At 47.8% G+C, this 14,404-nt stretch overlaps 1 protein-coding gene across 1 annotated transcript in view; it reads left to right on the forward strand.

Annotated features, from left to right (window-relative positions):
- Positions 1-14,404, forward strand: part of LOC147019568 (cytoplasmic dynein 1 heavy chain 1-like) — a 328,064-nt gene that overhangs the window by 312,329 nt on the left and 1,331 nt on the right. The window contains exons 80-81 of the mRNA XM_085894141.1: positions 4,779-4,950; positions 13,152-13,279. Coding sequence (XP_085750267.1) covers positions 4,779-4,950; positions 13,152-13,279 — 300 coding nt within the window. The remainder of the gene's footprint in view (positions 1-4,778; positions 4,951-13,151; positions 13,280-14,404) is intronic.

The following is a 14,404-nucleotide window of genomic DNA, read 5'->3' on the forward strand; positions in this document are numbered from 1 at the left end:
GCCATTCCCGCGCCGCTTGTGGGCACCGATCCTGGACTCGTACAGGGCGCGCACCGAGCAGCGGGTGCAAAAACACCAGCCTTTCTGAGAAATCGGATCAAGAACGATTCACGCCCACTTCTGTTCCGTCCTATCAGCGAGCGTGGGGCGATTTGGCCCCGCCTCCAGGTGCGTCGGAGTATAATCGCTATATGCAGATTCGCAGATCAAGAATCATTCACGCCCACTTTTCCTCTGTCCAATGGGGAGCGTGGCTCCGCCCCCGAGCGATTCCTGATCCAAAAATCTGCATGTGATTTCTCCTGTCGGACTATAAAGCACCGAGCGCGGAGCGAATCGAGGCAGTTGAGTTGGAAAGAGTTGAGAAGAAGCAGTTGGGAAGAGTTAGCAGTTGAGAAGAAGCAGTTGGACGGAGTTGAGAAGAGTGGAGAGTGGGAGAGTTGGAGAGTTGTGGCGGTGGCAAAGGCAGTCGAGAGGGCGCTCGTGTCAGAGTCGGGGAGCTGTGGAGAGGGGAGGCCGGTAACGCGACCGAGGTCGCGATGGAGTCGCTCGTCGCGGGACCCAAGCCAGCGAGATATCTTCATTCCCCGAGCATCAACAACCCCCTCCTGTTTCCCCCCGCGCTGAGATAGTGTGAGAAGGGGGCCCCGTTCCCAACCCATTCCAGGCAGTGCCAGCGAGGCCCGCGGAGTCGGGGCGCCGCCGCCATCTTGCGGCTCATCACCAGATGGGTAGGCTCGACGCGGTCTCGGCCCCAGGCCCGTCTGCCCCCCCTCATCGTTGAGGATGGTCCCTTTTTCTTTTGCTTTGAGTATATGTGTTGTCGGCGCCGTCTGTGAAGTAAAACTGTATAAGTGTTGCCGTGTGCTCGGTAGTCGGTAGTAGATCTGCATTGTTACATTTGCTTCTTGTGCAGAATTGTGTTTCTTCTACTTTTACATTTGCTTTTGGTGTATAATTGTATATGTGTGCTTTCCGTTTGCCGCGGAATAAATGTGCTTTATGTTGAACTGTTTTTCCCGTTTCTCTTCGTCTTTTCTTTTATTGAATCTCCATCTTACTTCACGTAAAGGGTTGGTCGTGGGCTAAATACGCCCAATAATTAATTGAACCGTCGAGGTTGACGATAACACCGCTCGGTTATCCCGATAGTACGGAACGGGTCGCTTAAAGTGGCCCGTGTCCGAAGTCGACCTGCGGCGAGGTGCGATCGCCCGGTCTACCCTCCATGTGGGTACTTAGGTAGGTCGAATTTGGCGAGCAACCCTATCCCACGCGGGGGGCCGATTGGCACGATCGTGGTGAGGCCGAAAGGCCCACCCGTGACTAGTTCCCGGCGTTAGTCCGAGAGGGTCACGACGGGATTGTCCGTCCGGTGGGCGACGTGCCGCGATTCGAGTTACGTGGCCGCTCGCACGCCGGCGGGCGCGAATCTGCAACAATATATATAGCTCGATATCTCAAAAAGTAATGGACGGATTCGGATGAAACTTGGTGAACACGTTGGGTGTGTGACAAGGACTAACTGATCCGATTTTGGTGAAGATCCAAATTCAGATCCAGGTGGAGGTATGCACTTCACCTCGTACCCTTCTCATTTTATATTTATTGGTGTGTGTGTCTGTGTGTTTGTCTGATTTTGAATGCACTTCTGAACAGCTGCTACATAGAATCAGAATGGGTTGAAAACTGCTGGTTGTACACCAGGTGTAAACGGAGAAGTATTAGTGGGTAGAAAAAAAAATTCATAGTCCTGTGGGTTCAGAATGGGGGGGGGGAGGGAGACCCCAATTCTGTCTATGTTAGTGTATTTCACGTAGTGCCACTCCCGGTGGGTATCTGGGGCCTTTGCATTTTCTAATCTTCATCAATGATCTCTCCGACTCTCTGGAAAATCCTCTTTATCTTTTTGGCTTCTGATTCCAGTTCTTGAGCTTCGGTCGTGTTCTTCATGGTCTCTATCGACTTTCTCAAAGATAAGTCTTCCCGGTCGTTTGAGTTTTTATCCCCCGCCACGTGGCGGAAGGGGGATATTGTTATCACCCGGGTCGTCCGTCCGGCTGTCCGTCCGTCCGTCCGGGCGTCAATATTTATAGCTGTGAGTGCGATAACTCAGAAACTGTTCGCCATATCTATTTGAAATTCAGGTCACACATGTACCACCTGAAAAGGAAGAACCCTATTGATTTTGGGCATGGCCGGATCCAAGATGGCCGACTGGGGCGGCCATCTTGAAAAAAAATGTTTTTTGTAATAAATGGAAAACCGCTTATCTGATTTCAATTATTTTTGGTTACACGTTCCTCACCCCTGGGGAACTTTTTCGAGATGATGACCAAATGGTGTCTTGTTTCCAATTCACCTCCCTCATTATCTGGAATATGTATGACCTTTTTCATTCAATGGCGGGGGATTCCCCATCTCTGATGGTATATTTACTGTTCTTTTGTTGTTTTCGTGTTTACTGTGCGTTTCTAGTCTGGTTTTGTTTTAAAACTTGTGCCAATTTGTGATTATTCGTCGGACTTTTCACATTGGATTCCTTGAGTACCCTTTTCCTCGTTTGTGTGCACTTCCAGTGCACGATCGTTTTTATTGTCTTTTCTCTTTATTACCTTCAGCTTTTAATTTTTGCCACAATCCCTTTACCACTCTTTCAATTCCTCCCAACTATACCCTCTGTTTAATATCTTAAAAAAAAAAATATATATATATATATCTCTTCTTCTTCTTCTTCTTTCGGCTGCTCCCGTGTTAGGGGTCGCCACAGCGGATCATCCGTATGATCCGCCTAGTGATTTGGCACATGTTTTACGCCGGATGACCTTCCTGACGCAACCCTGGTCGCCTCTTATGACACGGGGATATGGTACACCTATTTTATCCGGGGTATACACCGGCCCAGTACACTGTTACTCATTTCGTGACCTCGGAAGGATGACAGGCTGAGTCAACCCCCTGGTGTATTAATTCAGTGGCCCAACGGGGCTTGAACTCAGGACCTCTTGGATCCCAAGCCGCTGCCCTAACCACTGCGCCAACACCAGGTGTGTGTGTGTGTGTGTGTGTGTGTGTGTGTGTGTGTGTGTGTGTGTGTGTGTGTGTGTGTGTGTGTGTGTGTGTGTGTGTGTGTGTGTGTGTGTGTGTGTGTGTGTGTGTGTGTGTGTGTGTGTGTGTGTGTGTGTGTGTGTGTGTGTGTGTGTGTGTGTTCTTTTTTCCTTTCTCATCTTAATTTCACCTTCCACAGCCACATGATTTTGTATTCCTCCTCCTCCTCCACCTCCTGCGAGCCTGGTGTTGGTGCAGTGGTTAGGGCAGCGGCTTGGGATCCAAAAAGTCCTGAGTTCAAGCCCCGTTGGGCCACTGAATTAATACACCAGGGGGTTGACTCAGCCTGTCATCCTTCCGAGGTCTGCGAAATGAGTACCAGTGTACTGGGCCGGTGTATACCCCGGTTAAAATTGGTGTACCATATCCCTGTGTCGTAAGAGGCGACCAGGGTTGCGTCAGGAAGGGCATCCGGCGTAAAACATGTGCCAAATCACTATGCGGATCATACGGATGATCCGCTGTGGCGACCCCTAACGGGTGCAGCTGAAAGAAGAAGAAGAAGATATATATGTATATATATATATATATATATATATATATATATATATATATATATATATATATATATATATATATATATATATATATATATATATATATATCCTTTCTCATCTTACTTTCACCTTCCACAACCACGTGATTTCGTACTCCTCCTCCTCCACCTCCTCCTTTTTTCTGATGTACCTTTCAATTCCCACTTTGATTGTGAAGGTATTCACCATACACCTTCATGATCTTTTCTTCAACCTATTCCTTTACTCTCCTATACACTGTCAACAGCCCTCCGTACCTCCTACATACTGCCAACAATTCTCCCGACATCCCGGTCTCCTCCCTCGTCCTACCTTCCCCTTCCCTTTCCCCTCCCCTCCCCTGTACCCAAAGCCTCCTCATTAACGATGTGGACCTCAAACATCCAAGGCCTTCGCTCTAACCTGACAGATCTCCCCATACAGGTGCCACTGACAAACCAGACATAATCTCCTTTACAGAAACTTTCTTCCTTTGACATTTCTGACTCCCAAGTATCTCTCCCTGGTTACTCCATCTTCCGATGTGATAAACATGAGCCTCGTCCTGGCGGCGGAGTTGCTATCTTTATCAAAAACTTTATTCCTCACTCTCCATGCAGTGCACGCACTGCCCTCTGGCACCCTGCCCTGCTCACCAAACTCTCTTCCGATGGTATCCAAGGCCATCTCCACTCATGGATCGCAGACTTCCTATCCTGTCATAGTCAACACGTGGCTCTTAATGGAAATACCTTCCAAAAGTACAGGTTTTTCGCAAGTTATCCCCAATGAACCATTCCTCAACCAATGCTCTGACCTGCAGGTTGCTGTTTCTGTTTCTGTTTCTCTTCTCTCTCGTTCTCGCTCTGTGTTTCTTCTTTGTTAATTCCTTTGCTCATCCTGTCCAATTGTGGCGCTACTGTCCCATTATCAGTTTGTTACTTTTTTATCCTCTCTACACATTACTTCCATGAACTCTTCCTTGAACCTCAATCTTGTACAGAAAAAAGTGGGATATTTGATCATGACAAGCATGTTAAATATGATTAATGAACCTAATTCTGGTATATATCTTACAACACGTAATTTTATTTGATATGACAAAACTTACACCTGGCCTCCAGGTAAAGGTGTGATGTCGGCATTGTGTTACAGAGTTTGCACGTGTGGCTCGGAGGCCTCTTTGTGTCCGAGGCCTATATTACAGCCACACAGCAATTTGTGGCACAGGCCAATGGATGGTCCCTGGAAGAGCTCGGGCTGCAGGTTTTCGTGTACATGAACAACACACCTCCCTGCCTTGATGCCTGCAGCTTTGGCATCAAAGGTGAGTCAACTACTCATAGCAGGATCTAATAATTTATCCCATCTCTGACCTCATTTTTTTTTCCAACCTCCTTTGCTGAACCTTATGGAAGTGAGTCTTCACCTCTTTTCCACTAGCGAGTCATGCCAAGAGTTCCCGGAGACTAAAAACACATCTGTTCACACCAAGCACGCACTCAGTAGCCTGTTTCATGCCCAAGCAGTGTAAATATGACCTTAAATCTTTTACTTCTTTGAAACCTGTCCATTCCCCTATTACATTGACAGTAAAGCCTTAAATAGTGTGGTATTTACATTCCTGAAAAGTGTCACGATATTCAAAATGCACTCCTGAACATCTGGACAAGGGGTTTAAAACTGCTGGACAGAATGATAAAAAGTATAGGCCCATGGGAAAAAAGGGGGTTAGGTTCCTGGGGTTACAGAAAATGTTGAGAAAGGAGGATGGCAGCCAAAAAGAAACATATCACAATTATATATCACAAAACTCTCCAGTAGTAACCTTCAAAGCTACGACTGGAGAGTTCATAGAACACATTACCCCACGCTGTCTTGAGAAACAAGGACATGGGCGGGGTCCGGGAGCAGCAAATTTGAGTGATCGTGATGACGTAAAATGCAGTAATATTTTGTTCAATTATTGCTGAGCGGAATGGTTTTGAAAGTGTCAAAAAGGCGATTTGTGTTCTCCAGTGTTCAAGTATATGGTTAAAATGAAATTTAGTGTCCTAACATGTCGTGATGAACGAGCTCTCATTTGTACTAGCCTTCCGGCATCCTCTACATTGAATGGCTCTCTGGAAGGATGCAACAGAGTGGCAACTTGAGTTCAGGTGTTTACTTTATTACAAATATTTGCAAAAATAAAAATAAACTAGAAAAATAATTAATGAGTAAAGAAAAATTAATATCACTACACTAGCTCCCCCCTTGGTCGATGACCAAAGAGAGACGATCGATAACGATGCAGATGTAGACGTCAGCCCTAATAGAATACTTGCACAAATCTCTAAAGCCAATGGACATGTCTGTTTGAACGAATTTTCCTCAAGTCTGATGTGGTTGGCGGTGGCAAACTGGTGAACACAGACGTTGATGGGGCCGAACTCGGAGCTCTGTGTGTGGGCTCACAGGAACAGTGGGAGTCAATGTAGCTGGAGTTTGTTCTGCTCCAGCAGTAGGATGAGTTGTATCAGACTCTTTTTCTGTATGGGCAGCCTTGACTCAGTCTAAACTGACCGTTTCAGATTTCCTATTAAAATCAAGGGGGAAGTACTTTTCCTTCCTGATAATGACTCGGAATGGGCCCCGGTAGGGATGTTGCAGAGAAGCCTTGACAGTGTCGTCGGGTACTAAAACATGGGTACAAGACAACATATCTTTGGGCAGGTGAGTGGAACTCTGTTGAGTTCTGGTGGGGATGTGATGCAACTCACTCATTATCTTTCGCAGTCTGTCCACATAATTGCTCGGGTCCAAATCGGTGTGGATGTTTGTCGGAGCACCAAATTACCCAGGAAGGCGCAGTGTTGATCCAAAAAGTAACTCGGCTGCGCTCCAACCCAGATCAGCTTTCACCGTGGCACGAATTTGCACTCAATTCACTTTTGTTCATCACTCGACACTTGGGCACCATCATTAACAGTACACGAGGAATACTTTGGAGAACACTTGAAATGAGGACGAGAGAAGAACCTTCAGAGTTTAGGCTTTATTCCATTTGATTGAAGCCACTTCTACGGGCACACCAGGAAATACAAACGCAGTATGGAGTACAAGCAGTAAGGTACACACGCGCAACTAATCACCGCAAAATAAATCAGTATTATATATCAATCAGTGTTCTCACCATTCAATGAGCACCAAGTGAGCCGCCGACATAAAACGGCAATGCCCCAGGGATAAACCCCGCGGCCGAGCCGAACCTCAGCTTTATCTCTTCTGTGCTCGAGCCGGGCAACATGTGATCACACGTCACGACCTTCCATTCACCACATTCTCCACGTCTTTAAAATGTAACTAGAGGCCCAGCTAACGCACCAGGATTACTTCAGCGCTACAGGAGTATACATTTCAAGCAATGCGAACTATCTAAACTACAGAAGCATACATGCCAAGCAGTGAGGATTATTTGGAGTTGTAGGAGCATGATCATGAGCATCGATATATTATGTAACGAGCATATAGGAGCATGAGCATCGAGGATGCCGATAATCCCCTTTACAGATTGAGTCGGCGAGGGGGTATTATTCGCCGGCCTCTCCGGGAGTAGATGGCGGTTTCACTTGAGGGAGGCTTCCGATCCTCTTGGTGAGCCTCGAATCGTGCCGGAGATGACTCCCCGATCGCTCTCGGGTGGAACGCGGCAGCTCCGTTGTCACCCTTCTCGGGTGGAGTCCCTGGGGGGGGGAACACCTGGGGAGGGGATGTCAGAGGGAGGTGTGTGCCAGATGGTGGTGTACCTGAGGGAGGAGTACCTGAGGGAGCCAAATGGCGAACCGACACAGTGGTCTCCCTGCCATCCGGGAGCCTGACATGAGCGTATTCTGGATTCATATCGATGAGTTCGACCTCTTCCACCATGGGTTCATACTTGCTTTGTCGTACCGGGCGTTTCATGAACACTGTCCCGGGATGGGTTAGCCAGCTGGGCACCGATTGGCCGTCAACATAACGTCGTTGGTGAGTAAACATTCGTTCGTGAGGAGTTGCATTGGTGGACGTGCAGAGCAAAGAGCGTATGGAATTCAGAGCGTCGGGAAGGGTAACCTCCCACCGCTCGGGGCCCAGTCCTCTTGATTTCAACGCCAGAGTTACGGCTTTCCAAATAACTCCATTATATCGTTCCATCTGACCATTACCCTGTGGGTTGTAACCCGTCGTTCGACTAGTTGCGATGCCGTGCTCTAATAGGAATTGTTTTAGCCCGGCCGACATGAAACACGACCCTCTGTCTGAATGTATGTACGAAGGTTTCCCAAACATAGCGAAGAGGTCAGACAGACATTTCACGACAGTGCCCGAGGTCATATCCGAGCACGGAAACGCGAAAGGGAACCTTGAATATTCATCAACAACAGTGAATATGTATCTGTTGTCTGTCTCGGTCGGCAGGGGCCCTTTGAAGTCAATGTTTAGTCTCTCGAAGGGAGAAGTGGCCTTGATCAGTCTGCCAGAAGCTGAACCATAGAATCTGGGTTTTAGTTCAGCACAAACAGGGCATGAAGCATTCATTTGTTTAATGTCTTCAATAGAATAGGGCAGGTTCTGTCTGCGTACGAAATGTGCCATTCTGGTTACCCCCGGGTGGCACAGAGACACATGGAGGTCTTGCAAAGCCCGAATGCTTACCGCCGAGCAGTAGACCCGCGAGAAGGTGTCTGCAGCAGGGTTTTCCCTCCCGGGCGGGTAAACAATGTCGTAACTATAGCAGGCTAGGTCTATTCGCCATTTCATAATTTTTTCATTCTTAATTTTCCCGTTATTTTTCCCATCAAACATGAATGCCACGGATCGTTGGTCCGTAACGAGCGTGAAGTGGTTTCCCAGTAAATAATGTCTCCATTTACGCAGCGCTTCGACGATGGCGTACGCCTCCTTCTCTATTGCCGAGTGTCTCTGCTCGCTTCCAGAGAGAGTTCTCGAGAAGAACGCGACGGGTCGCCCAGACTGATTAAGCGTAGCAGCTATCGCGTGATCTGAAGCATTGGTCTCCACCACGAAGGGCACCGAGCTATCGATCGATAATACCACGGAATTACTGATATCGTCTTTGAGGTTGTGGAAAGCTGTTACAACAGCGGCATCTGGTGGAAAGTTTTTGCAATGCACTAGGGGATGTATTTTCTCGGAGTATTGCGAAATCCATCTCGCATAGTAAGCAAACATGCCGATCACCCGGCGCATTGTCTGCAGGTCCTAAGGTGGGGGTAGCTCACGAAGTGGGCGCAATCGTTCAGGATCAGGCTTAATTGTGCCGTCGGCTATCGTGTAGCCGAGAAGGTCAATTGACCTTTCCGAGAATACGCATTTCTCGTAGTTGAGAGTCAGATTATATTTTCTAGCAATGCTCAAGAATCTGTCCAGATTCATGTCATGTTCCCCCTGATCCCTACCGCACACTGTGACATTGTCCACGTAAACAAAAGTGTCTTTGAGGTTTTCATCTGAGATGATGTCGTCCATAACCCGTTGGAAGCAAGCTACTCCATTCGTGACACCGAATGGAATTCTCCTGAATTGGTAGAGGCGTCTACCCGCCTGGAATGCGGTGTAAGGTTTGTCTTCCTCTCGGATGGGAATTTGGTGATAGGCGCTTCGCAAGTCGATGGTACTGAATACCTTATAATTGGCCACGCGTTCGACCATCTCGTCTATGCGCGGCAGGGGGTAGGCATCGAGTTGGGTAAAGCGATTGACCGTTTGGGAATAATCGACAACCATTCGTTTCTTATGGTTCTGACTGCTGGTTACTAACACCTGTGCGCGCCATGGCGAATCGCTCGGTTCTATAATACCCTCTTCCAGTAATCGCTTGGTTTCTGAAGTGATGAAATTCATGTCAGCAGTGGTATATCGCCGCGATTTGATCGCTATCGGTTTGCAGACCGGCGACAGGTTAGCGAACAGCAGGGGGGACGTCACCTCCGCGGTAGTCAAGGCATTTAAAATCAGACGAGGTTTGCTTCCTCCAAAGGGTATTTCGACGCTCGTGTGCTGCTTGAGGACATTATGACCCAGAATTACGTCTGCGCATAAATCACGAAGCACCAGTACCCGTACATCCCGATGCGTGTACCCTTTTGCGTCCAATTCGACATTGCAGTACCCTCGTACGCGGGACTGTAGTGATGTGGTGGCCATGCATACCGTATTGTCTGTCGGGTGGATTTTCCATTTCCTGCCCTTCACTAGCGAGCTGTTGACGAAACTTTCAGAACTACCGGTATCAATCAGAGCCTCAGCCATATGCCCGTTAATTCGTACGTTGATGATAGCCTTGGATAGATTCCCCGGGGAGGCTGCAGTTAGTTTATTTTGCGAGTAGAGAGCCGCAGAAGTGGGTTTATTTCTCCTTCGAGTAGATTTACATACCCTGGCATAATGCCCTTTCTTGTCACAGTTCATGCATGTGGCATCTCTGGCGGGGCATTTTTGGCGGGGGTGCCTTTTGTACCCACAAAAGAAGCATTTACCAACCGGAGTAGTTGCTGAGGAGTTTGACGTGGCCTGGGTATCCGGCTCCCCGGGTGTTTCTCCATCCCCTATGTCTGGCTGTGTCTGTGCCAGTGGGGTTCCTTGGGTTCCCATCGCAGCAGCGTTCATTAGCAGCATCGGTGTCCCAAATGACTCAGATTGCTGCTGTGCCGTATCCATCGCTCGAGCCTGATCAACTACCTTGTCAAGAGTGGGTTGCACTTTCTCTAGTAAGCGTTGCCGTATGTGGGCTGATCTAAGTCCTTGGATGAATGCCTCCCGGGTCGCTTCCTTTCGGTGTTCCTCGGCGCTTACGGCCCGGAAGCTGCAGGCTTTTCCCAGCTGATTCAGAGCTTGCAGGAACTGATCGATTGTCTCCCCGGCTGCTTGCCTGCGTGTGTTGAGAAGATGTCGTATGTATACCTCGTTCTTGCGCTTCACGTAGAGCGCTTGCAGCACGTCGATTGCTGCTTCGTAAGTGTCGCACTCCGAGGAGAGCCTGTATACGCTGGGCGAGACATGATTCACGAGGGCGGCCAATTTGTCAGCTCCCTCTTCGATGATGGTCAGATAGTGTGAGAAGGAACAGAACCAATGCGACCATTTCATTTCTGAGTCAGTCGCGTTTGGGTCTGCGTCGAACCTCTCGGGTTTGTAGATCTTGTCCATCGTTGGTTGAGAGAGCCGAGAAAACCAAATGGAATAAATTGAAATGAGGACGAGAGAAGAACCTTCAGAGTTTAGGCTTTATTCCATTTGATTGAAGCCGCTTCTACGGGCACACCAGGAAATACAGACGCAGCATGGAGTACAAGCAGTAAGGTACACACGCGCAACTAATCACCGCAAAATAAATCAGTATTATATATCAATCAGTATTCTCACCATTCAATGAGCACCAAGTGAGCCGCCGACATAAAACGGCAATGCCCCAGGGACAAACCCCGCGGCCGAGCCGAACCTCAGCTTTATCTCTTCTGTGCTCGAGCCGGGCAACATGTGATCACACGTCACGACCTTCCATTCACCACAACACTTTGCTGCAAAACTTGCACAGTTATTTGCCTCAGTCAATAATCAGTAGCCATTACTTTTATGGATTAGACCACACACAAGAAACAACGAAAGGCTTCTGGTGTGAGATAACCACCCACGTGGATGCAAAGGATGACTCACAACTCTGCTCAAAAACCACGAATGGTCGAAATGAAACCCCGCGGTTAATAAATGTTATCGCGGATTCGGGTTGGAAGTTCACCACGAGGGGAAGCGCTTGGGTTCCTCTCGAACGGCCGGTCCTGAGGCCGCCAGCTGCGAATAACTCTGTGGCCCGGGATGTTGCTGGTCAACCACGACTACCGATTGATACCGCCAATCCTGGCAGGGTTCTCACTACTTCGCGTGTTACCATTTCCGGTGGATTGACAGCATGATGTCATATCAGCTACCCAGAAGCATGCCGTTGATAAGAACTTGCTTTGTCTTTATTTAATCAGGTGCAGCCAAACACGCACCGATTAACGTGTGGAGCCAATCGGTGGGGTAAAACTTCCCGGCTAACAAATCATGCAGACTACGCTGGACCGATGGAGGAAGGGACGCTACGAGCTGGCTGAATTGCAATAACAAAGAATGTTTATTTAAAGAAAGCATGAGGAAAGGTATGTGGCACAGGCAAGCAATGGGTTTTATTTACAGGGCAGATTTGTGCAGCAGGGCAAGCAAGGATTGGTGAGGTGCAGCAAAAAGAGACAGTGTACAGCTAACCTGAGCTAATACTGACGCAATCTTACTTACTTACTTACAAAACAGGCGTCATTAGGGCCATTCTGAGGAAGGGGAGCTTCCACAGCGGACGAGATGGAAAAAGGACAGAACTTGTAAGAACATAGCTTGCTTACTTTCTCGCCCAGCGCTCTGTTCCACCCGCTCCGTTGCGCAAGCTCCAGCCCACCACTCTGACCCGTAAGCTCTGTTCCACCTCTCACCACATACTGCCAAAAAAGCCAAGAAAATATCTCTCCATGTCTGGAACGTTTGACATATAGTTATTTGGTGGGCGTGGAGTCTGAATGTGGATAAAAGGGGTCGTTAGGCGAGGTGTCGAGTTTTACAGTGCCCCCATTGGTGTACACGCGATCACCTCAGCGCCGGTAGCACCCACACATGGACACAGCTGCGGAGATGCTGCCATTTGAACTCGGCTTCTTCACAAGATGGTCCTCCATACTTCACATGGCACTGGAATCTTTGGCTGTGCTCTCGGGGCGTGAACGTGCGCTGGACACCCAGTGGGAACTACAAGCAAACAGAGTGCTGAGGCTTTCTCCATGGTTACTTGTGCACTCCTTATTCCCACTATTCCAAAAGTGGCAGCAGGCATGAGTGGTAACTGTGTGGCGAGGCGATGGTAGAGGCGGCGTGGCGGGTGAGTTGTGGTATGGTGGTTCGTTGTGGTTGAGGCGTAAATGGCGGTGAACGTATAGCGAGCTTGTGTATTGTTACAAAGAAGGGGAGTTATAATAAAGGCGTCTTGAGGTTGTGAGATTGTTGTAGCATTGGTGGGTAGAGTGTGGTGAAGGTTGGAACTGTGATCACTAACTCTCGAAATTTAAAGGTGTGCTGTTTCGTGTTCCAACTTTAAAAACAAACATTGCTGAACCCAGATCTCAGTTTTGAACATTGCTTGCTAAACAATCGTTGGTTTCAATATCTACTCAGCTTGTATAAAACGTCTGCTTGATCGTGTGTCATGTTGTATTTCGTGATGAATTAGGCAAGGAAACCCTTCAACAGATAAAAGCATCGCTTTGACTACAAACCTATGATGTAGCTGGCACATGCCATGACTTGTTAGTAGAGACAAGGTCGGTCTTTCCTCGACACATATTTTATCGCATCATTCGGTGATTAACTCCATGTGCTTGAAAACCTCAACTGAGGATGCTGAATGCTTATTAACACATTGATGGCCCTTCATTTTCTCTCCTGCTCAATCATCTCCAGGTCTCAAACTGAATGGAGCAACATGCACCAACAACAAGCTTTCACTGTCGAACACAATTTCCACTGAGCTGCCTCTCACACAGTTATCCTGGCTGCGCCATGCTGACATGAAACACGCACCTGGCATGGTATGTAGCGAATAATGCGACACTTTCCACACATATGATCTCCGATGATTGCACTACTACATTCCAGGACAGTGACGGTGATTGTTGAGCCCATACTCTTGACGGTGCATTGGGGCGTTCACAAGTCGTGGCCCTTTTCTTGGCTAGAGTTCATCCTGGAAGGGTCAGCACTCCATTGTGGGTTGCAGAAATTTCTGCCGAGCAGTCATGAGAGTCTAACTCACACCAGTCATGGCAATGCAACAAGGCTTTACCCACTCTGCCACTTGACGTGATGAGGGGTGTTGAAAAATTACACGAAAGAGATGCTCACAATAGTCGAAGACACTCCAACGTTTTTGTTCAATGCATAACTATAACCAGGCTGAAAAGTTTATGTTTTGCGTCCCACTGATGGGCCCGATCTGCATTTGGACCTGAAACAAAATCGATTGTGCTTGTTCTTGTCACCTACCCAACTCATCCACCAAGTTTCGTTTGAATCCATCAATAACTTTTTAAGATATCATGCTGTATATCATTTTTGGGCCCATTTCTAAATGGTGAAGAATCACTTTAAAAAAAAATTGTAGTTTTTCTTCACCAAAACCAAATTGATTCGTCCTTGTCACACATCCAACCTGTCCATGAAGTTTCGTTCGAATCCATCCATAACCTCTTGAAATATCCTGCTCACAGACAAACAGGGGTGAAAACATAACCTCCTTCCACCTTGGGCGGCGGAGGTAATAATATCAGTTCAACCGTCAAACTCCCAAATTTGTCTTTGTCAATTTGCAACACAGGACTTTCAAAATTATTACTTTGGTTGCAATGACACACAGCTTCGTCTTTCCAATGCAGACTCCATTTATTAAATATATCACCAAGCCTGTCATGATCACAGAAGGCACTCCAACAAGGTTCAAAGTGCATTCACTGGTAGATATCCATCGGGTTGTTTTGGTAGTTCGGGCCCGTCCTTTCAGGCCTTGCCCCGGCCCACACAGTCGTGAGTTTTTGCAGTAAGGTAAGCTGTAAAATCTCCCAAAAACTGGTGATCTTTGCTTTCAATACAGATTTTACAGAATGAGCAAAATGTCTACTTTTCAGTTTGCAACACGCCATGACAGCACGTTGCTCATT

This window comes from Eptatretus burgeri, chromosome 9, assembly GCF_056783735.1.
Source record: "Eptatretus burgeri isolate ZD-2024b chromosome 9, Ebu_testis_v1, whole genome shotgun sequence".
In the NCBI taxonomy this organism is placed as follows: domain Eukaryota; kingdom Metazoa; phylum Chordata; class Myxini; order Myxiniformes; family Myxinidae; genus Eptatretus; species Eptatretus burgeri.